The 21711-nt window shown below is 41.7% G+C and overlaps 1 protein-coding gene across 2 annotated transcripts in view; it reads left to right on the top strand.

The window, feature by feature from the left end:
• LOC308349321 (E3 ubiquitin-protein ligase RNF103) overlaps positions 1-21092 on the top strand; it is a 110188-nt gene extending 89096 nt beyond the window's left edge. For both annotated transcript variants that reach the window (XM_080813950.1, XM_080813949.1), the window contains 4 exons: positions 1141-1320; positions 16159-16280; positions 19244-19358; positions 20486-21092. In XM_080813950.1, coding sequence (XP_080670076.1) covers positions 1141-1320; positions 16159-16280; positions 19244-19358; positions 20486-20628 — 560 coding nt within the window. In that variant the 3' untranslated portion in view covers positions 20629-21092. The remainder of the gene's footprint in view (positions 1-1140; positions 1321-16158; positions 16281-19243; positions 19359-20485) is intronic.
• The last annotated feature ends 619 nt before the right edge of the window (positions 21093-21711 follow it).

Raw genomic sequence — 21711 nt, 5'->3', positions numbered from 1 at the left:
ATTTTACATGTGAGAAGGGCATAAATTTGGGCAGAGGTAGAATGCTGTGAACTGAGTGTTTGTATCTCTTGGGCATGTGAGGCTACAGCAAGAAGGTATCCATCTGCAAACCAGAAAATAGGTTCTCAGCAGGAACCAGATTGGTTGTTGGCACCTTGATCTTCCAGCCTCCAGAACAGTGAGAAGTAAATTTATGTTGTTTAAACCACCCAATCTGTGGTAACATGGTATGTACACAAAAGATTTGAAAGGGCCTCCAGGAGATATTCGTACACTTCTCTTCATAGCATCATTATTCACAATAGCTTGGAGTTAAAAGCAACCCAGATATCAGTTGATGAATGAATAAACAAAATTTGGTTATTTGGTATATACGTGCAATGGGGTATCAATTCAGTTTTAGAAAGAAAGGAAAATCTGATACGTGTAATAATATGGATCAACCTGAAGGATGTTATGCCAGGTGAAATAAGCTAGTCACAAAAAGACAAATAATCTATGATTCTAATTATATAAGGTACCTAGAGTAGTCATTCAGAAAGGCAGAAAGTAGAATGATGGATGGTTACCAGGGGCTGGTGAGAGGAGGGAATGTTTTGATAATTTTAATATGTTTGGGTTTTCCTTTAAGTTGCAGGATTTTATAAATCATTAGTGAATGTAGCGATTATACTCTCATAATCTGGGAGCACTGCTGATTATTAGAGCAAGCTCTGGAATACATTTACAGTATTTTTAAAGGTCCTTAGTACCAATACCAACAAATGCCCTTGCCAGAGCAGTTTTGAAATTTTGCCTAATTATACTGGGATTTACTTTTATGTTACTTTAATACTGTTTTTGGAAATAATGAAAGTCTATTATATTATTTTAATTTTGTTTATATCTTCCTTTCTCTTTTCCTTTTATCTTTAATCTTTTTTAAGATTTTATTTTTAAGAAATCTCTACACCCAACGTGGGGCTCAACCTCACAACCCTGAGATCCAGAGTCACAACCTTCACAGACTGAGCCAGCCAGCTGCCCCTATTTTCTTTTTGATAGTCACATTTCGATCACCCTAAGAACAGATTTGAGTGCCAATACATCTCCTGGCTTACCTTTAATTTTTTGGTATTTTGTGTTATGTTCTAAATTTAGATATCCAAAGAGAAGAAGAAAAAGTGAAACGGTCAGTGAAAGATGCTGCCAAGAAGGGTCAGAAGGACGTCTGTGTGGTTCTAGCCAAGGAGATGATCAGGTCAAGGAAGGCTGTGAGCAAGCTCTATGCTTCCAAAGCACACATGAACTCCGTGCTCATGGGGATGAAGAACCAGCTGGGTAAGAGGGCAGTTACCTTACAGCATCTTCATCAGTGCGGACGCTCTTGCTCTTGTTACCAGTCCTGGCTGCTTGCCGTCAGTAGGAAGAAGTCTCAGCTCTGGTTTTTATTCTTTATATTGTCTTCTTTGGAGTGTTAACACAAATGCAAAATATGATTATTACTATCATTTTATGCTTCATTTTCCTTTGCCAGTGTTGTTACAATAATGGCAAGATATGCATATCAATCTGCTTTACTTGGAATATTTTCCCTCGTGTGAACAGTGTCATAAAAGTGACCTGAGCATTGAATTATGGGAGTAAGAAGTGCGTTAGAGGAGGAAGAGGAGCATTTCCCTGGTTTGGGTGTAGACCACCTGAGCCAGAATTTTTTTTTTTTTTAAGATTTATTTATTTATTTATTTGACAGACAGAGATCATAAGTAGGCAGAGAGGCCGGCAGAGAGAGAGAGAGGGAAGCAGGCTCCCCACTGAGCAGGGAGCCCGATGATGCGGGGCTCGATCCCAGTACCCTGAGATCACCACCTGAGTCAAAGGCAAAGGCTTTAACCTACTAAGCCACCCAGGCGCCCCCTAGCCAGAATTTTAAAATAGTCCATGTTTGTCTTTAGCTTTCACCCACCTCCTTTTGTGCCTTATCTCTGGCTCTTTACCTAATGCTTCCTTACATCTTAGGAATCTGTAGACTATGTAATGGGTGTTCAGCACATATGGGAACTGTCAGTTTAATTTTAAAAACATGTTATAATATTTAAAAGAAAGTAAACATAATTGAGTTTTCTTTTGTTGTCCAGTATAATACTGTTGTGATCTTTCACCCGTATCTGTCTCCAGGTCAGAGGCAGCTTGAGTCATAGATTAAATTTTATATCCAGTTGGTTTCTGGTTTTTTACTTAATTTCTGTTAAATTAAGAAGTCCTAACTCAGGGGGCACCTGGGTGGCTCAGTGGGTTAGGCCTCTGCCTTCAGCTCAGGTCATGATCCCGGGCTCTTGGGATCAAGCCCCACATCGGGCTCTCTGCTCAGCAGGGAGCCTGCTTCCCTTCCTCTCTCTCTCTCTGCCTGCCTCTCCACCTACTTGTGATCTCTGTCTGTCAAATAAATAAATAAAATCTTTAAAAGGAAAAAAAAAAAAGTCCTAACTCAGAAGTATCATTCCTTGAGAATGGCAGCAAGTGACTCTCAGATATTTAGACTGACTCAGAAATTACTGTGAAATTTTTCACTAAGGAATATTGTCAGCTGTCAGATACGACATTGATGATACGGCATATTCAAAAGCTAGGAGACTTGAATGTTTCAGATTAGGGGCTGGTGCCAAACGAGTACCTGATCCATAATTTGGTTGTATTTGGTTCTGAAAGTATTCCTTTGGGTTCAATGTTAACACTGAGAAATGGTTGTTAAAAATGCCTTGTAATGAATAAATCATCAGTTTCTTTCTGAAGATACTGAAGATAGTAATAATGGATTGGGAAGGAGGAAAAAAAAAACCAACCATACCACATCTTCTTCACTTTAAAATCTATTATTTCAGCTCTAAGTAATTATACACACATTTATACACACGCACACATGCACACACACACACACGCACACGCTGTTTAAATACTAGATATATAATCTAGATACATGCCTTTGAAGAAGCCAGAGTACCAGAGAGAGAGAGAGAGTATCTGGAAGAAATAATCTAATATAACCTGTCATTTTGAAAGCTTAAGTGTACTCTTGCCTTTCACAGCCAGCAAGGATTTCTTACTTACATCCTGTTCTTTCTGCAGCATACTGTTCAGTTGACCATGATGAACTTACTGTAAAATTTTTCAGTATGTCCTTTACTGAATCATCATTAGAAAACATACAGCTTACTGTGCTCCCCCGCTTCTCCCACGAATAAAGCACTATATGCACAGCCTCTTTCATTTCCCCAGTTGCAAAGATAAAAGTTCACTGGATAATATACTAGATGCTTAGGTTCCTATCACCCAGAATTAATAAAATTTGACACTTGTTATATTTGCTTCAGTTTTATATTATAAAAGAAGCCATATTACTACAGTTGAAGCTCCTTTAATAAGCCTTCCCAGTTCCAGCCCCTTCTCTCTCAGCCTCCCCACAGGTAACCACTGTCATGAATCTTAAAATTTGTAGAAATGGTATTATACCGTGTGAGCCATTCTGCATTTTTTCCCCATTTATCATTGTGTTTTTGAAGTATACCAATAATGATGTATTTTTAAACTACTGGGTAGTGTTCCATCAGATGGATGTATCACGTTTTTTTCCTTCTCCCACTGATGGACATATTTAGGCTGTTTTTAATTTTTTGCTCTTACTCACAGTGCTGCTGTGAATGTCTTTTCATTTTCACACACGCATTAAGATTTCTTTAGGAAAGTTATATACTCAGAAATGGGACTGTTGGGTTAAAAATAACTGGGTTTAAATTTTGGTAGAATTGCAGAATTGCTCTCCAGAGAGGCTTTGCTAATTTACATTCCCACCAGCAGTGGATGAGAGTTCTTTTTTCCATACCTCTTTACCAGTCTTTGTCAGACTTTGTAATTTTTGAGTAATATTACCTTGTTCATAGCAAATAACATTTCTCGGGGAACTAGTATACTTGATCACAGTCTTCTTTTCACCTTTTCTTTCTGTGTACTGATTCCTAAAAACCTTTTCAGACAGTTACAGCTCACAAGTAATCTGCATGAAAATCTCTTCTCCTGTAGCATGTTCTTTCAATAGTGAGCATAACGAAAGCTCTCGTATGTACTGCAGAGCAGTCAGAAGCCTGTTATCCTTTATACACCCATAATAATATATTTTATTGTTGGTTTCAAATATATATTATTTGTGGCTTTATCACAACCAAGAAGTAAGATACCTGTTTGGTCTTTAAATGTCCAAGTGCTCCAAAGCTCCGTTCTAGATCCTCTGCTGTTTTCCATGTTCTCTGTCCCCGTATGACCTCACCTAACCTCGTTCCTCCAGGTGTTGCTTTGCACATTTTTATCTGCAAGCCCGACTTTGCCACCTAGTGTATGGGTGGCGTCTCCACTTCTGTCTTTGTGGGTGTGTCACACTTGCCATGCCCGCACAAAAATCTTGGCTGGTGCACCTCAGCTGCACCCATACCTCCTCCCTGCATTTTCCCCTGGGAGCCCAAGACCTCGAACACTTTCATCTGGGAATATTTCCACATGGCTTCCTAAGACAGGGGTTCTGTCCCTTCTATTCCCTGTTCTCTTAGTTCTTGGATGTGTTCATGTGATTATTTCCTTGCATTGTATTTTCTGTTTCTTTCTGGAAGCAAAAGATTTTAGTTGTCAGATTTCCCAGACCGATTCTTAAATTTCTTACCTTTCCTGTTTTCCATTTTGAAAATCATAATAGCACCTTCCTCACAGGGTGGGTGTGAGGCTTATTCAACACCTGGCGCGGGGTGATTGCTTTATATGTAGGTTCAGAATATCAGCTGTCATCAATTTTGTCACTGCGTTTTCCTTTCTGAGAAATTTCCTCAACTTTATTTTCCATTTCTTCTCTTGAATTCTTTATTTTGGGTGTTTTAATTTTATTTACAGAAAAGTGTTCTCTATTTTTTTTTTAATCATCCTGTTCTTACTTCATGAACACAATTTGTTCCCCATACTGATAGTTTTCTTTCTGAAATGTTCTAGTGTTCCTTGAACTGTGTTTCTCAGAGCTTCTTCCCACCACCCCCTTCTTCCCTTTTTCTTCTTTTTTTTAAGGAAGAAAGAGAGGGAGAAAAGGGTGGGAAGGCTAGATTGAATGTAGGCTGCGTGAGGACCTTCCCCGGTCTTCTCAGGCAGATAGACTAAGCTACAGAGAACAAAATGATAATGCATTTGATCCATTTTTTTAGCCCATATTATGTGCCAGATATATTGCTGGGCACAGGGGATGAATTAATCAACATTACAGGCACAGTCATTGCCCTCTAGAGTATAGGGTGGAAAAAAAAATAATCAGGTAAATTTAACAAAAATAAAAATACATAATAAATAATAAATTTAAGAAGTAAGTAGATGTCATGCAAATTCTCAGTAAGCACCAGGGGACTTGTAAAAGGGAACTGCGATCAAGGATGGCTCCTTTCAGGGACTGATGATACTAAAGAAGGAAGTGGGTGGCGGGGGATGGGGAAGGGTCCAACCAGACTGCCAGAAAGCCCCGGGGCCAAAAAGAACTGTGCACTTAAAGCACTGAGGGGAGTTCTGGGAGGTTGGGGTACCTGAGAGCAAGGGGGAGGGGTGGTCAGAGAGGCTGAGCAGGAAGGTGAAGATGGTTTTTACAGCTGTTAGGAGAGCAAGTTTCAGAGGCAAGGTCCAGTTGAGACGGGTGGTGGTGATGGCACAGGTGATATGCAAGGGGAGTTCAGAGGAAGAGTATCTTGGGGAGAATCGGAGTCCTCTGTGTTGACCAGTTAGGGTGTACCGAGGCACAGGTGAACGTTTCAGGCTGTATTCAGCAAACAGCACTTGATTCCGTTTGACGAGAGCACATTAAGGGGGGCAGTGGGAGGTAAAGCTCCAAAGGTAACTTGGAGTCAGTTTTATAAGTTAATCTGAGGAGCCGTCCTTCATCTCATAGGCAGTGGAGTGCCGCGGCCCCCTGAGAGCACAGAGGGCAGTGCGGCAAGGATCTGGCCCCGTGGAATGGTGGCAGAATGGTGGCGGGGGGTGGCTGGAGCTGCCGCAGTGGGCAGGGCCTGAGTGGCTCAGTCTGAGTGGCCTGAGCCACTCAGTCAGTGGCTCAGTGAAGAGAGGCTGCTGGGAAGTCCTAGTCTGGATGCAGAATAAATGGCCGTGGCGAAGGTATAAATGAGCTGGAAATGTTCTAAGCCCTTGAACCTGGGAAGAATGCAGGGCCATTAAAAGACACTGGAAACCAAGGGGAGGGAAGAGGCTCTAAAGAGAGAACGGAGATTCTGTTTGGGGCTGTCCAGACTGACCCCAGCAGGATCCCCCTGCTTCCCAGCACCTAAGCACAGTGCCTGGTGGGAGGAACTCCCAGGGAGGGTTGTTGCCAGCGTCTGTAGTAGGAAGTTCCTGTTGGCAAATTAATAAATACAGCAGAGAAGGTAGCCGAAGGTGGCATCAAGGACAAGGCAGGAGGGAGGAGTCTTCGTTTTAGAATGAGAAAAGAGAAAATCAGAAATACTGTACTGAGAGTTCCTGAGATATTAGGGTCTTGCCCTTGATGTCCGCCCCCCTTCCACCCTCTGCCTGCTGCTGCTTTGAAAAGCCAATATTTGATGAAGTCATTTTCCTTAAGATGTTCCTCGGTTAAAATGCAGATGTGCCTGGGAGGGGTAATACGTTAAACCTTGTCAGCTATTAATACACTGTCATGATTAGATGGTTTCCAAGTGATCGCTTTCTGACAGCAGCTTCTTGCAGAATAAGACAGATGATGAGTATGTTTTAATTAGGGAAGTAAATTAAGAGAGAGGTTCGAAGGTGGGGCAGGAAAGAGATTTGCCTTATGATCCAGAAATTCCAGCTCTGGGTATACACCTAAAAGAATTGAAAGCAGGGACTCGGATATTTGTACATCCATGTTCATAGTCACATTATTGACAGTAGGCAAAAGGTTAAGGTAATCTGAGTGTCCATTGAAGGATGAATGGATAAACAAAATGTGTGTACACACAGCGGAATATCATTCAACCTTCAGTTAAAAAGGAAGGAAATACTGACGTGCTGTTACACTGTGAATGAACCCTGAAGGCATTATGCTAAGTATAATAGGCCTGTCACCAAAGGATAGATAGCAACTATATGTCACTTGCGGGAGGAGGTACCTAGAACAGTCAGATCTGTAAAGATAGAAAGTACAGCGGTGTTTGTCAGGCATTGGAGAGAGGGGATATGGGACATTGAGAGTTTAATGGAGACAGAATTTCAGTTTGGGAACATGAAAAAAGATCCAGAGATGGTGGTGATGGTTGCACAATAGTGTGAATGTGACACTTAAAGATGATGAAAACAGTAAGTTTTATGTTATGCATATTTTGTCACAGAGTAAAGGTGGGCCAGGCCTGGATGCTGAGCCATCGTGGAAATGGGAGCTCTGAGCCCGTGGGTAGTTGGGGCAGAGTGACCAGAGGAGCAAGAAAAGCAATGAAAAGAGAGGGTCAGCCTAGGGCAGCCCCTCCACCTAGGGACCTGTTCCGATTTCCTTCTGTGGCCTCTCTGTTTTGTTTGTTTTCTTGCTTTGATTGGAGCACTTGAAAGCGAGTTTGCCAAGTATGGATCTTTGAGGTGAAACACAGTGTTTGTGAAATTTAAACTGATGATCAATCAGAAATTATTAATTTAAAAGTTATGCAGGCTTACTGTATAAAAAAAAGTACTACATAAATATATAAAATAAAAAGTAAGTGTTTACCAATTCGTTTGTTTTGGCCTCAGCCCTCTTCTCCACCAGTAACTACTATTACAGTGTCATTTGAACTTTCAGGCAGTTTGTTTTCTTTACTCTAGTAGTGTGTCATTTTATATATAAATGACACATAATACAAGGACATACTGTTCTTATGTACATAAACATAAAATTATATGTATTACATATAATGAATAATACTGTAAGAGATATGCCTGCATACATATTTCTTACCCACGTCTCCAAGTCTAACCCCATAAATAAACACATAGGAACACATAGACTTTTCCCTTTATTTGGCATTTAATGTTTAATATGATCTAGCATATACAAGATTAAAACTCAATTTCTATAAGATTTGCTGAACAATAATAGTCTTCTAAAATAAATATGTATCTGTGTTATGTATTGTCCATGTGTTTATTCAGTGGTTTTAAATGTTTTCCTTTAAAACTTTCACAAATCCAAAATCTATAGAGCAAATGGTCTTTTTCAAATGAAATATTTTTCTTTTGCACAAACAAAATACAGTATTAGTAGAAGTTTTTAAAAGGATAAAAAATACCTCCCTAACAAATTGATTGATTCTGTTTGTTTTCTTTTTAATTTTAGCTATAGTTGATAGGAGTACTTTTACGGAGCTGTAAGTGTACAAGAACATGTAATTGACATCAAGTGAGTGACATGACATAGTTGTCCTCGTATTTTTAAGGTCCCATCTGTAGCAAGCTGGATCATCAGAAAGCCACATTTTCACCCCTCTCAGCTTTGCTGCCCACAGAAATGCCTTTCCTGAGCTGTATTTACACAATATTCTTTTGCTTGTTTTTTAGTGGATAAGATACAGCTAAATGAAGACTATTCCTAAAACTTCTATACAGTTACTGGTATAGTCAGTAAAGATTGGGGTATGAAATTTCTGTTAGAACCCAGTGCTGGAAAAAAATGATCTTCCCTAGTGAAACAGAATGCTGCGACCACTGAGTGTCCTTACCGAGGCTCAGAACACTGTTAACCTCTTTGCCTCAGCTGTTGAGATGCTAAAGGTGAATTTATTCTCAGTTACAGTAACTCTACCAGTCCAAGTCAGTGATCCCAAGCAGAGGGCGGTTATGCCCTTCAGGGGACATTTGGCAGTGTTTGGAGACATTTTTGCTTGTCACAACTGGAGAGGGCCGGGGGGAAATGATAATGGCATGCCGTGGGTGGAAGCCGGGGATGCTGCTGAACATTGTGAATGCATAGAACAGCCGCCCGCAGCAGAACTGTCCAGCCCAAACCATTCATTGTGCCGTTGTTGAGAAACTTAGGCCTACATTTGTGGAATCAATTCACCCTTTTTAGCTTTTCTATCTATTTTTTTAAAGATTTTATTTACTTTTTTGAGAAAGAGAGAGAGAGCAACAGGGGTACCAAGAGAGAGCACAAGTGGGGAGGAGACGGGGAAGCAGACTCCCTGCTGAGCCCGGAGCCCAACGTGGGGCTTGATCCCAGGACCTGAGCCGAAAGCAGATGCTTAATGGACTAAGCCACTGAGGAGCCCCACTTCTATATTTTATCATACCTGCTAATGCAATGTCTTTGTAGTAAACTGTTTCAAATTATTTTTTCAAGTGGTAACATAAATTATAAATAAACTTAATTTTAAATTTTGAAAGTTTCCCAAATGTGCATGTCCAATAATTTTTAATGACTATAATTCTCTTTTATGGCCTTTGGTTAAGTTCCCCATGTTATAGGATGTTTATTGTCTCCTTTTTAATTTTTATCTTTCTGTTCTTTATTTCTTACGTATCAGATGTTTCTTGTAAATCATTTAACTCTTTTTCTGAACCTTATTATAAGGAAGAAGTATCTTATTCTCTCCAAAGATACTTATTTTTGAGGCTTGAGTGTTTTTGTCACTTCTCTGCGCTTTCACATGTTATTGTGAGATATTGTAAGATTCCATATTTTCTCAAAATTATATTCATTCTGTTTGTGATTGTCATGTTTGAATTGTCTTTTAAAAACCACTGTCAGTTCAGTTGGTGAGTGTCTTCCTCCCCTGGGCCCTCGATATCAAGGAACTGCAGCATTTTGGTGTTCCTGCCATTTTTGATACTTACTTTAATTTCCTTTTCTGTTTTTTTAAGTTTAACTGTAATTTCCACAAGAACCCATAATACCTAGCGTTTTGTGCTTTTGTTGTTTTTATTACTGGTGTCAAATTCTTTTCAGGATATCTGCATTAGTCTTTGCATTGCTGATTATGAAGTGAAGCCTGTATTTAGCTACTTTTGTTTCTGTCTTTGGTTATTGTCTTAGTAGTATTCATAACAGAACTTGTATTTTTGTGTGTATATCTTTTTTAGCAGGCAGGCATGGGAATACATTACTGCTTTATTTTTATATATTCTTTTTAATGTTTTACTTGAAAGAGAGGGAGAGAACGAGCAGGGATAGAGGGAGAGGGAGAAGCAGACTCCCCACTGAGCAGGGAGCCTGATGCGGGACTCCATCTCAAGACCCTCAGCCAAGGGCAGATGCTTAACACTGAGCCACCCAGGCGCCCCTACCTTATTGTTTTCTGAAGATTTTTAGTTAAGGTTTTTATTTTGACATAACTATAGATTTACATATATGCAGTTATGAGAAGTAATACATGGAAATTCTGTGTACTCTTTGCCAGTTTTCCCCAAATGATAACGTCTTACAAAATTATAGTACAATATCCCAACCAGGATATTGGCATTGATATAGTCAAGCTGAAGAATGTTTTCAGTTTCCATCTCTACAAGGATTCCTCATATTGACCTTTTAGAACCATACCTACCCACCTATCTCTGGCATCTACCTCCCTGCCCATCTCCAGCAACCACTGATCTGTTCTCCATTTTAAAATTTTGTCATTTCAGGAATGTTATATAAATGGAATCAGTATGTAACCTCTTGGGATTGACTTTTTTTTTTCCCCCACTCAGTTTTATTCTCTGGAAATTAACCCAGGATTTGCATGTATCAGCAGTTCCTTCCTTTTTTATTGCTGAGTAGTATTCCGTGGTATGGATGTGCCACAGTTTTACCATTTACCTGTTGAAGGACTTCTGGGTTGTTTCCAGCGATCAGCTATGTTGAATAAAGCTGCTCTACAAGTATACAGGTTTTTGCAAGAACATACATCTTTTCTCTGAATAGATGAACAATTGCTGGGTATTGTGGTTGTATATAAGGGACTGTCAGACTGTTACCTCGTGTGGTGGTACATTTTAAATTCCCACATGCCAGTGTATGAGTGATCCAGTTTTTCTGCATCCTCCACAACATTTGGTAGTGTCACTATTTTTTATTTTGGCTATTCTGATGGGTGTGTGGAGCTGATCATGGTTTTACTTTGCATTTCCCTTGTGGCTGATGAGTAGCAACATTTTTTCGTGTGCTTACTTGCCAGCCATATCTCCTCTTTGGTGAAATGACACTTCTCTCCTTTTGTGTATGTTGGAAATTTCCACAGTGAACTGCTAAAAGGTTAACCCTTTAAATTCTTTAAATTTTTAATGTTTATTCTTGGGTGTTAAATGCTTTTTGTTGTTGTTGTGTTTTATGTTTATTTCTGTCCCGACCACACCCCCCCCCCCCCCAGCACTGGATCAAAATTTTGAAATCTTTATTGAGAGGGCAGTAATAGTCTTTGAAATTAACAGTTTACTGAGCGATTAGTTTTGTCCATTATTGCTATTAATAAGATACTCATAATTTCTCTAGTTTCAGTCTGAACACATAACTTGTAGTAAGAAGATATGGGTTCTAAAACATATTTTCTAATTCGTTCTATGGCTCTAGACAAGCCATTTTTTATCTCTGCCTTCACATACATCTAACAGGGAAAAATAATACCTTTTTAAACCTAATTTACATGTAATTAGGCATAAGGTTTGGGAGAAAATATCTTGCTAAAGTTGTTAAACCTAAGGTAAAATATGTAAGGTTCTATAATATTAAGTATTTTCTAATATTTGATTTGCTTTTAATAAGTTGACCAAAATAAAGTTTGCATACTTTTAGAACACAAAATGCAGTAGTTTTGTAAGGTCAATTAAAGTGGTAAAGCTAATCATAATAATAAACCCCTTCACCCATGTTCTCATGTAATTACATTAAGAAATAAGAATTATAAAAATAGGTAAAATTTTGTGAAAATATTCCAGTTTATTCTAGCTTAGCAGTTCTTGCCCACATCCACGGCTTGTCAGGCATCGGCCACAGCATCAGGAACTCCAACTGTTCTGTTGTCCATAGCCTTCGTCAAATAGATTTGGCAGCCCAGTCGAGATCTGTTAATCTGCGCGCCAGATCGAGCATGCCATTCTCCTCATCAGTGACTGCTTCTAATTTCTCTAGTATGTGCTCTTCAAAGATGAGGTGACAGGTGGAGCAAGCCAGGGTTCCCTCACATGCACCAGAACCATCAATATCTAGATTGTTTTCCCTCACCACGTCCAGTAGAGAGTCACCAACTTTCCCTTTGGCTGTTAATGTCTCGCTGGCACGGTTTACAAAGTGGACTGTTACTCTATCTTCTGAGCTGCTCTGTGCCAGCCTGACACCGACACGCTCTGCGAGGGGGGGTCCGGCGACGAGCAGCCAGCGAGGGCCCTGCTGCCCAGGGCCGCAGAGACGAGGCGGCGCGCAGAAGCCGGGTGCCCCCCACGGCGGCTTGAACACGGTGGTCGTCGGGTAACGACTGGAAGCATCGCCGGCCGCACCGCAGCGATCGGCCCCGCGAGTGCGAACCAGCCGCTGCACCGGCACCGGAAGCCCAGGGGTCCGCGGGGAGGAGCACGGCGGCTGGGGTCCCAGTGAGGGCCAGCTCCGTGTGGCGGCTGCCTGTTTCTGGGTTTTAAATGCCTTTTTTTGTTTCTTACGTTTATTTCTGGGTTTTTAATTTCTTAGATCATTTGGTCTATTATTGTCACCAATATGTAGCCATTCTATGTCTAATTGAAAATTTGGGGAGAACTAGTTACTTTTAGTCCCTCCCCTTTTGCCGTATGAAATTGATTTTCTGTAAAAAAATGTTCTAGAATTTTAATGATAAGTACAAGAAAGGAAAACCAAATTTTTTACTTAAATATGTCATATGTAGGTGCACTTGAGTCTTATTTAACTATCAGTGTGTTTGCTATTAAGACATGACTATGTTTAATATTTTTTAAAGTCAATTTTTTAAAAGATTTTATTTATTTAACAGAGAGAGAGAGAGGGAACACAAGCAGGAGGAGTGGGAGAGGGAGAAGCAGGTGCCTCGCTGAGTAGGCAGCCCGATATGGGGCTCGATCTGAGGACCCTGCGATCATGACCTGAGCTGAAGGCAGACGCTTAACGACTGAGCCACCCAGACACCCCCTAAAGTCAAATTTGAATATGATAGTTTTCCTTGTCTTCTGAGTTCATTTGTTGCTTTCTTCAACACATATTTGAGAGTCAGCATATCAGGCACAATGTTAGGCACTGGAATAAAATCGTGAATCCACTTCAGATAAAACAATCATGTCCCTTGGGCAAACATGTATTACCAGAATGGTACCGTATTGAGAAGATTTGATGGTCCTTGTCCCCACTCTAGAGAGCTGCTCGCGAGGCCCTGCACTGCATGTTGAGGGAGGAGCATGCGCAGCGACCCCAGAGCGGGAGGAGCCTGGAACACTGCAGAGCAACAGGAAGGCCTGGCAGTGGGCTGGGGAGGAGCTCGCAAAAAGAGCTGTAACCAGGAAATGCTTATTTCTGTGTGACTTTGATCTAATTTTAAGTGCCAGCTGGTTTTTATAATGCTAACTTACTAATGTTTTCTGTGTTGTTTTAACCTTTTGGAGTGTTTTGTTTTTTTCTTTAGAGAAAGAGCGCATGTGCGCGCGGTCGGAGGGTAGAGGGGGCAGGGGGAGAGAGAATCTTAAGCAGGCTCCATGCCTTGCGGCTTAACTGACTGAGCCACCCAGGTGCCCCAGAGACCCTTTTTTGTGAAATATATGTAGCAAAACATCTTCCGTGTTCTGCCTGTTCACCCCTTTCTCCCCCATAACCCCTGGCAACCACTGGTCTTTATACTGCTCCCTAGTTTTTCCCTTTTCCATAATGGCATATGGCTATAATCATACAGTGTGTAAGCCTTTTAGATTGGCTTCTTTCATTTAGTAATATGCATGGAAGTAAGTCCCCTTCATTTGTCAGTGGCTTGGGAGTTCATTTCTTTTTAGTACTGAATATTCTGATGTCTGTATGTACCACACTATCTGTTAGTGTTCTTTTTTTTTTTTTTTTTTTGTATTGCTAACTTTCAAGCAACATTTTGGTTGCTTCTAAGTTTTGGCAGTTAGGAAGAAAGCTGCTAATCTGTGGGTGTAGTAGACCTACATTTCAGCTCATTTGAGTAAATACCAAGGAGTACAGTTACTGGATCATATAGTAAGAATATGTCTAGTTTTGTAAGAAATTGCCAGATTGTCTTCCATAATGGCGTACTACCATTTTGCATTCCCACCAGAAATGAAGTAGAGTTCCTATAGTTCAACATCCTTGCCAGCATTGAGTGTTGTTAATGTTCTGGATTTTGACAATTTCAGTACATGTGTGGTATCTCTTTGTTTTAATTTGCAGTTCCTTAGTGACATGTTGATTATATTTTCACGTGGGTTTTGGTGGGGGTTTTTTTGTTGTTGTTGTTTTGTTTTTTTTTCTCCTTGCCATCTGTAGATCTTGGTGACGTATCTGTTTAGGTCTTTCCCCATTTTTAATTGAGTTGTTCATTTTCTTATTATTGAGTTTTAAGAGTTCTTTGCATACTTTGGATAACAGTCCTTTCTCAGATAAGCCTTTTGCAAATACTTTCTTCCAGCTTGTAGCTTGTCTTCTCATTCTCTTGTAGGGGTGACCAGTTTTATTATAATTTTTATCTGCTTCACATGCTTCTTTCCTTGTGGAACATAGAAACTACATCATAGTCTAGTCTTTTATTTTTCTCTGTATATGTATCTTCTTAGAGTTTCCATTATACAGTGCACATACATTTATTTTTGGCCTTTTAAAAAATCCACTTGCCGTAATCCTGATTGATTATCAAATTAAATTTTTTGGAATTTTATTTCTAGGTTTATTTTTGCTTCCTCTTGTCCCCACTATATTGACTCTTCCCCTTTTTGACAATCAGAAATTTATACCTTTTTCAAAGTACTAATGTTTTAGTATTTTAACACTTTGGTCACACCATTTTTTTCTTCTGTTTCCCATCATTTTATTTGTTTTTACTAATTCAGCTCAATAAAATATTGAACACATGTCATGTTCAAGAACACTCTCTGGCATAGACTCAGGATCCAGATTAGGATAAAACTTGGGCCTGTGTGGACATCAAACATGACAGTTCAGAAAGAACTGTATGGAATCAGCTTCATTTCTGCCCTTCTTCCCATCACTTACCTTTTTACAATAATGAATCGTAACTAATATTTTAGAACTTTTTTGTATCATTGTAATGGCATATATAATTTCTTATTTCTGCCATTCAGATTCTTGATATTTCTGCTGTAATCTCAATAAAAAGGTCAGCATTTTACTACTTCATGCTCATGTGAAGGGGATGAAGTATTCTCCAACTAGCAAGCTTCCTTGCTCCTTCAGAAGAACCGCAAAATTGTGTGTTAGTCATTTCCCCAGTCACTCATTTCCTTGCCTCTTTTCTTCCCTTAGATGTGAAAGCAGTTGTTGAACAGCTCAGAACTTTAAGTCTCATGAAAGTCCAGAACAGATTTGGAGGGGTGCGAAATCTCTATTTGGACACATTTCAGATGTGTGTGTGGCCGGGGGGCAGGGCAGAGGGATGATCGGCTGCTATGTTTGTGATTTCTTAGATAGAATATATAGAATGAATATGATCAGACTACCAAAAATGTTTCCTTAACAAGGAACAGTAACCACCGTATTGTGACACATAGACTCACTATGGATCTTGTCCTGTATTTCTCTGATTTTCCTGAGGACCAGTGACGGGTCTCAGAGCAGCTGCTTCCATTGGCTGGTGTATGAGGAGCACCGGTTGGGTAGCCTAAAGCGTTGAATTTTTCAGTGTGGCTGTTCCTCCTGTAGGTGACTTGTCTTGGGTGTCAACAGTCATTCCTAGCTGACTTCTTCCTTAAAGATCAGATGCATGCCTTCAGGCCACTCTCTAGTCTGCGTGCATGCTCAGAGAATGTGTACCTGTTGTAGCCAAAGTCACATACAATTCGGAAAAGTCAGTCTCTTGGTCAGCTAGCAGAGTAATGTGGTCTGTAGGTTCATAAATAGCTTTGGGAGTCTACCTGTTGCTGTTCTATTAGAATACCTTATAACTGTTACTCTTTGTACCAGTCCTGTGTCACATTTGTTAAACAATCCTGTTACTTTTCCCCCAGCGGTTTTGCGAGTGGCTGGTTCCCTGCAGAAGAGCACAGAAGTGATGAAGGCCATGCAGAGTCTCGTGAAGATCCCAGAAATCCAGGCCACCATGAGGGAGCTATCCAAAGAGATGATGAAGGTGACTGGGGCCACTCCTGCATCCCATTCCTAGCAGTCACTCCCAGCGGATGGTAGGGGGCTAGGGCCAGGAGTGGGCAGGAATGGATAGACCACTGTTGCCAGACAGAAAGGATTTTGAAGACAGAGGAGCAGCTCTTAACGCTGGTTGAAACTGTTTGAATTGACCATGGCAGAGGCTGGGTTAGATTGCCAGTGTCCCAGGATCAAGGCCTAAAAAGGACTTCTACGCTTGGCCTTCAGACAGGGACAAGGCTCAGGAGAACATTGTTACTGAGCCCCCTGCCAGCCAGTGGTGTATCACACATGTGGTCCTAGAGAGTCCTCCTAGTGACCCTGTGAGGAAGCTATTTTTTTTTTACCCCATTTTACACAGGAGGAAATCAAGTCTTCAGATTGCCAGGTAATTTACCTAAGTGACTTTGGTAGTAAGTGACAGATCTGGGGTTGGAGCACACACGTCTGACCTTATCGCCTGAGCTGTGTCACAAGTGGTGATGGTAAGTTCCTCAGACAGATGTGTTTCTCACTTTGGACTTGTGACCTGAGCACCAACGGTCGATACCTCAGATTCTTATATATTAGCTTATGTAGAAAAATTTCTTTTCTTCTTGCTTGGGAATTTCATTTATGAACTTGAAATCTGTGCGGAGCTCTAGGGCGTGGGAGAGAGGAATGGGAGAAAATTGATGGAATGACAACATATAATAATGCCCAGAACCCAGCTCTTTGGAACCAGAAGTGCTTGGGCAGTAGTAGGGAGGAGGAAATGGGGTCAGGAGTGTGTGTCCTTTCAAAGTGGTGTGTGGGTCTTTTTTCCCAAGTTGTGATGACTGTCCATGTAGAACTGGATAAAAAGTTCTACAGAGAAGTCTTAGAATGACTTCAGTCCACTTGTTCTAACTTACATAGCCACCAGGATCTGAGGGGAAGCCCCTTTAGAATCCGAGGTCTTTTCCACAATGGTTTCTTCCTTTTTTTTTTTTTTTTTTAAGATTTTATTTATTTATTTGAGAGAGATAGATAACACGGTGAGAGAGGGAACAAAACGGTGGGGATGGTAGAGGGAGAAGCAGGCCTCCCGTTGAGCAGGAAGCCCGATGTGGGGCTCGATCTCAGGACCTTGGGATCATTACCTGAGCCTGAGCTGAAGGCAGACACTTAACGACTGAGACACCCAGGCGCCCTCCACAATGGTTTCTGAATGCTGAAAGTAATACAGATTGGGAGGAAGACCTGCATGTGAGACCCATTCCAGACTCCATCCTCAAGTACGAACTGAAGCCTCTGGTAGGGGCCCAGCTCCTTGAGGGCAGGGACGTGATGTTAGTCATCCCGTTTGTTCCCAGACCCTGGCCCATTATGTGGCACAGAGCAGGCATTTGACGAATGGTTGCAGATAGAATAAGTGAATAAATGACTGAATGACATCTGCCTCCGGGATGTGGAAGGCTGTTACACTCAGGACTCCATTAGGCTCTGTCAGCCGGTTACAGAGCACGTCCAGAACCTCCTGCATGGTAGCCTCCAACACCAAGCTGACATCCATTCCTTCAGGTCACAGGGCTCCACCTGTGCATTTGTTGATTTGTTCATTTAGGTTGGGAGGAAAGGATCTGAGAATGGGTAGAACATGGTTATTAGTCTGATTCATGTCAGTAAGAATGGTCTGGCAGCAGAAAGGCAAGAGAAAGGGCTTGCTTCACATCTGCTGCCATCGGCACGGTCCATGAGCACAGTGCCCTGCCAGTGCGGGGGAGCCAGGGCCAGAGGTGCCGCAAGGGACCCTCTGCTCCTTGAGTCTCTGGATCAAGGTACAAAGCAAAGGGGCTCAGCTCTTGCAAGTGGCAAAGGAATTAGGATTTTTCTGTCTGGCCGCTTCTCAGAAGCCTGAACCCATACTTTCCTTCCGCTTCTCATTCCTTCCTATCTCTTCTGCCCGGGGATACCAGGGGCCTCTTTCATTAGAGGGTGCTCTTAGGACCTTTTGCTTCAAAACCAAACAAAAAACAGTAGGGTCTCACTTGGGAGCCGAGGACACTGCTCAGCAAGGAAGGCTATGGGTCCATTTTGTGTTGGGCAGTGCTCGAGAATAGTTTTCTTTTGCCTGGTGGTGGCGCCGTGCTACCTCGAGAACATAGGAGGCTGAGTGACTGACTTCAGGCTGCCAGACACGAGGCTTCCCGTAGAGTCTGGGAGTGACCTTGTTGGGTCCAGAAACCTCGTCTTATTGATTCTCTCAGGAATGGAGTCAGTCTTTGGTGAACTGATTGATCCTTGCCAGACTCCCCTTGGACTGGCCCTGTACCAGCAGCTGTAACCTAGACACGCTGAAGTACTCTTCAGGCCTTTTCAGGGTTCCATGGAACCCCAATCTACTCTTAGTACTTGTTATCATAGAGTCTAGGAAGACTCCACTCCATTTTCTTTTGTTTTTCTAGAGAGAGAGAGTGAGGGAGAGCATAAGCAGGGGCAGTGGCAGATGAAGAGGGAGAGGGAGAAGCAGGCTCCCAAGTGAGCGGAGAGCCCAGTGCCGGACTCAATCTCAGGACCCTGGGATCAGGACTTGAGCCCAAGGCAGACGCTTAACCAGCTGAGCCACCCAGGCGCACCAGGGCACATGCTTCCTAAGAGAGCTCAGAGCACACTCATTTTCAGCAGGTTCTTCCCAAGCCTGTCTAATTACAGTCTGGGTTACTATGAGGCCCTGCTAAGAGAGGCCCCCCTGGTGCTCCCAGCCCTGGTGCTGAATATGGAGAACAGTTTCCCTGTGGCCTTTGCCTTTTTTCAGAGAGGGAGAGAGTATCGTTTTTTTCCTGTGGCCATCTGTCTAGGTGTTAGCCCTCAGAAGGGTGGTCTAGACTTGAAGACACTAGAGCTTGGGTGGAACTGGACCCACAGAGGTGTCCCTGGGGACCAGATTCACCTGTTGAGGGAAATGATGTGATTTTTTTCTGTCTTTAGGCTGGTATCATAGAAGAAATGTTAGAGGATACTTTTGAAAGCATGGATGATCAGGAAGAAATGGAAGAAGCAGCAGAAATGGAAATTGACAAAATTCTTTTTGAAATCACAGCAGGTATACCCTCGAGACTCTTCCTCTTTCTCCCCTCCTCCTGTGGTCATTCTCCCTGCAGTCACTAAGTTATCTAGTAGCTTTTTCTTTAGGACTCTTATTTCTACACTTTTTAGATTATAAAATTAGTATTTGAAAAAGCAGCACAATATCCATAAGCATCTTTTTAAAAACGCCAAGATTTTTTAAAAATTCCTAGAGTTTTCAAATGGTAAGGAGAATCGGTGCTCTCACAACACTGCCATTGGGAGCTTAAGTTGGTAAGACTTTCTTGAAAGCAGATTGGCAGTAGCTGTCAAAAGCCCTGGACCTAACAAATTGATTTCCAAGAGTTTATTCTATAATTAAGGATGTGAATGAAAGATTTAAATTCAAGGACGTCTGTAGGAGCATTATTTATCATACTGAAAACTTTGAAACCAGTTAAGTGCCTAATAATAGAGTATTGGTTAAACTGTATTGTATCTGTTTGAATGGAATACTTTATAGCTGTGGTAATGCAGAAATATATTCATTGACATGGAAAGATGTTCACAGTAAAATGTGTGAGAAAAGTCTTGTTTATTATAACACATACTCTGGTGTGAAAAACAGGCCTATAGAAGAAGTCTGGAAAGGGAATAAACAAAAATAGTAGTTATCTCCGAAAGATTGTTAATGAGGCTTTAAACTTCATTTTTACTTCTGGATTTTGGGACTTAGGTTTAATAAAAAATTGGTGACATTTAATTTTTATGTTTTAAAATTATTTCTTTCTTTTTGAAATTGTTGGGAGAAAGACTAGTTGCTCCAGGAAAACATTTTTGTGGAGGTTTAGAAACCATTTAGCTTTACTGAGAGACATTTAACATCTTCATGAATCTTGAAAAGTAAGTATTTGGTGTTTAGGATTTTAAACCAAGAGTGTCAGAACCAAAATTCTAAAACTCAGAATCCTCAGTTATTGTAACCTTGGTCTCCTGACAAGCTGGTGTTTGCATGTTTGTCATAGTGAGCAAAACCCCATGCAAACAGCTCGTTCATTGCCCCTTTTCTGTTTCTTGTTGGCCTCGTCCAGCCATGAAAGGCGGAGAGGATGAGGGACCACTTTAAAAGGATACTTGGCTAATTGATTTGCTATTTCTCTTCAGGGGCCTTGGGCAAAGCACCTAGTAAAGTGACCGATGCCCTTCCGGAGCCAGAACCTCCAGGAGCCATGGCAGCATCAGAAGACGAGGAGGAGGAAGAGGCTCTGGAGGCCATGCAGTCCCGGCTGGCCACACTCCGCAGCTAGGGGCCGCCCTGCCGGGCCCTCGCGCTCCTTCCCTGCCCGCCTGCCAGGAGCCGGCACACTCCTCTGAAGCGGCCACCATTTTATGTGTCTCTTGCACTACACCTCTGAACGAGCACTGCGTTCTGAGAAGGTTCTCTGCTCATATCTCTTCATCTTTGCCGAGGTTTTGGGATCTCAACGGGTTTGTCCTTGAGAGGCGGGGTTATAAATGCATCATTTTCAGGGGTATACATAGAAGTATCTTTTGTGGGGGGCAAAGGAATCGGTCTTCTCGCAGTGCATCATCTTCAGGAATATAGACAGAAGTTTCTTTTGGAGGAAAGGGCAAAGGCATCTGTCTCTCCAGAAGCACTTCTGAAATTAGAGTTGATTGCCTGAATGTTGAGAACTCTATCTTTTTTTGTCCCTAAAACACTATATAAAGTGGATTTTAATAAATTTCTGCTTTAACACTTGGTCTCATCGTAGATTGTCATGTGCAGTCAATTTTCAAGGTGTTTGCAGTCTCAAATTATATGTTGACCTTGGAAAGAGAGGAGGTGCTACAGCCAGTCGTACGGGATGTGGGAACTCAGCACAAGAGGCTTCTGCTCCGAGGATGCTGTTCCCCAGCCTTCACAGATGTGGTGTGGGAGCCACACTTCTGCTTTCTGTCATCTGTTTAACCAAAAGGATCCTCGAGAAGGGTGACTCCTTGTCCTGTTGGCTGGATGTGTGTACTGTGTCCTGACAGGTGTGTGTATGTAGTTCTCCTTGCCCTCCTTCCCAGTGCAAGCTGGACCCAGAACAGACAGCTGTGAAAGCAGGGTTCTCATTCTCTAATCGCTTTTCTCTGCTGTTGCTGCTGCTGTTCAGCTCATTTGGGTAAATACCAAGGAGCACAGTTGCTGGATCACTGGTAAGACTGTTTTCTTTTCTAAGAAACTGCCAAACTGGCTTCCAAAGTGGCTGTACCGTTTTGCTTTCCCACCAGCCATGACTCAGTTCCTAATCCTCACATCCTCCGGAGTAGTTGATGTTATCAGTGTTTTGGATTTTGACCATTCTAACAGGTATGTAGTAGTATCTCACTGTTGTTTTAAT

This window comes from Martes martes (assembly GCF_963455335.1).
Source record: "Martes martes genome assembly, chromosome: 9".
In the NCBI taxonomy this organism is placed as follows: Eukaryota; Metazoa; Chordata; class Mammalia; order Carnivora; family Mustelidae; genus Martes; species Martes martes.
The sequence above is the reverse complement of the archived record's forward strand: the minus strand, read 5'-3'. Positions and strand labels throughout refer to the sequence as shown.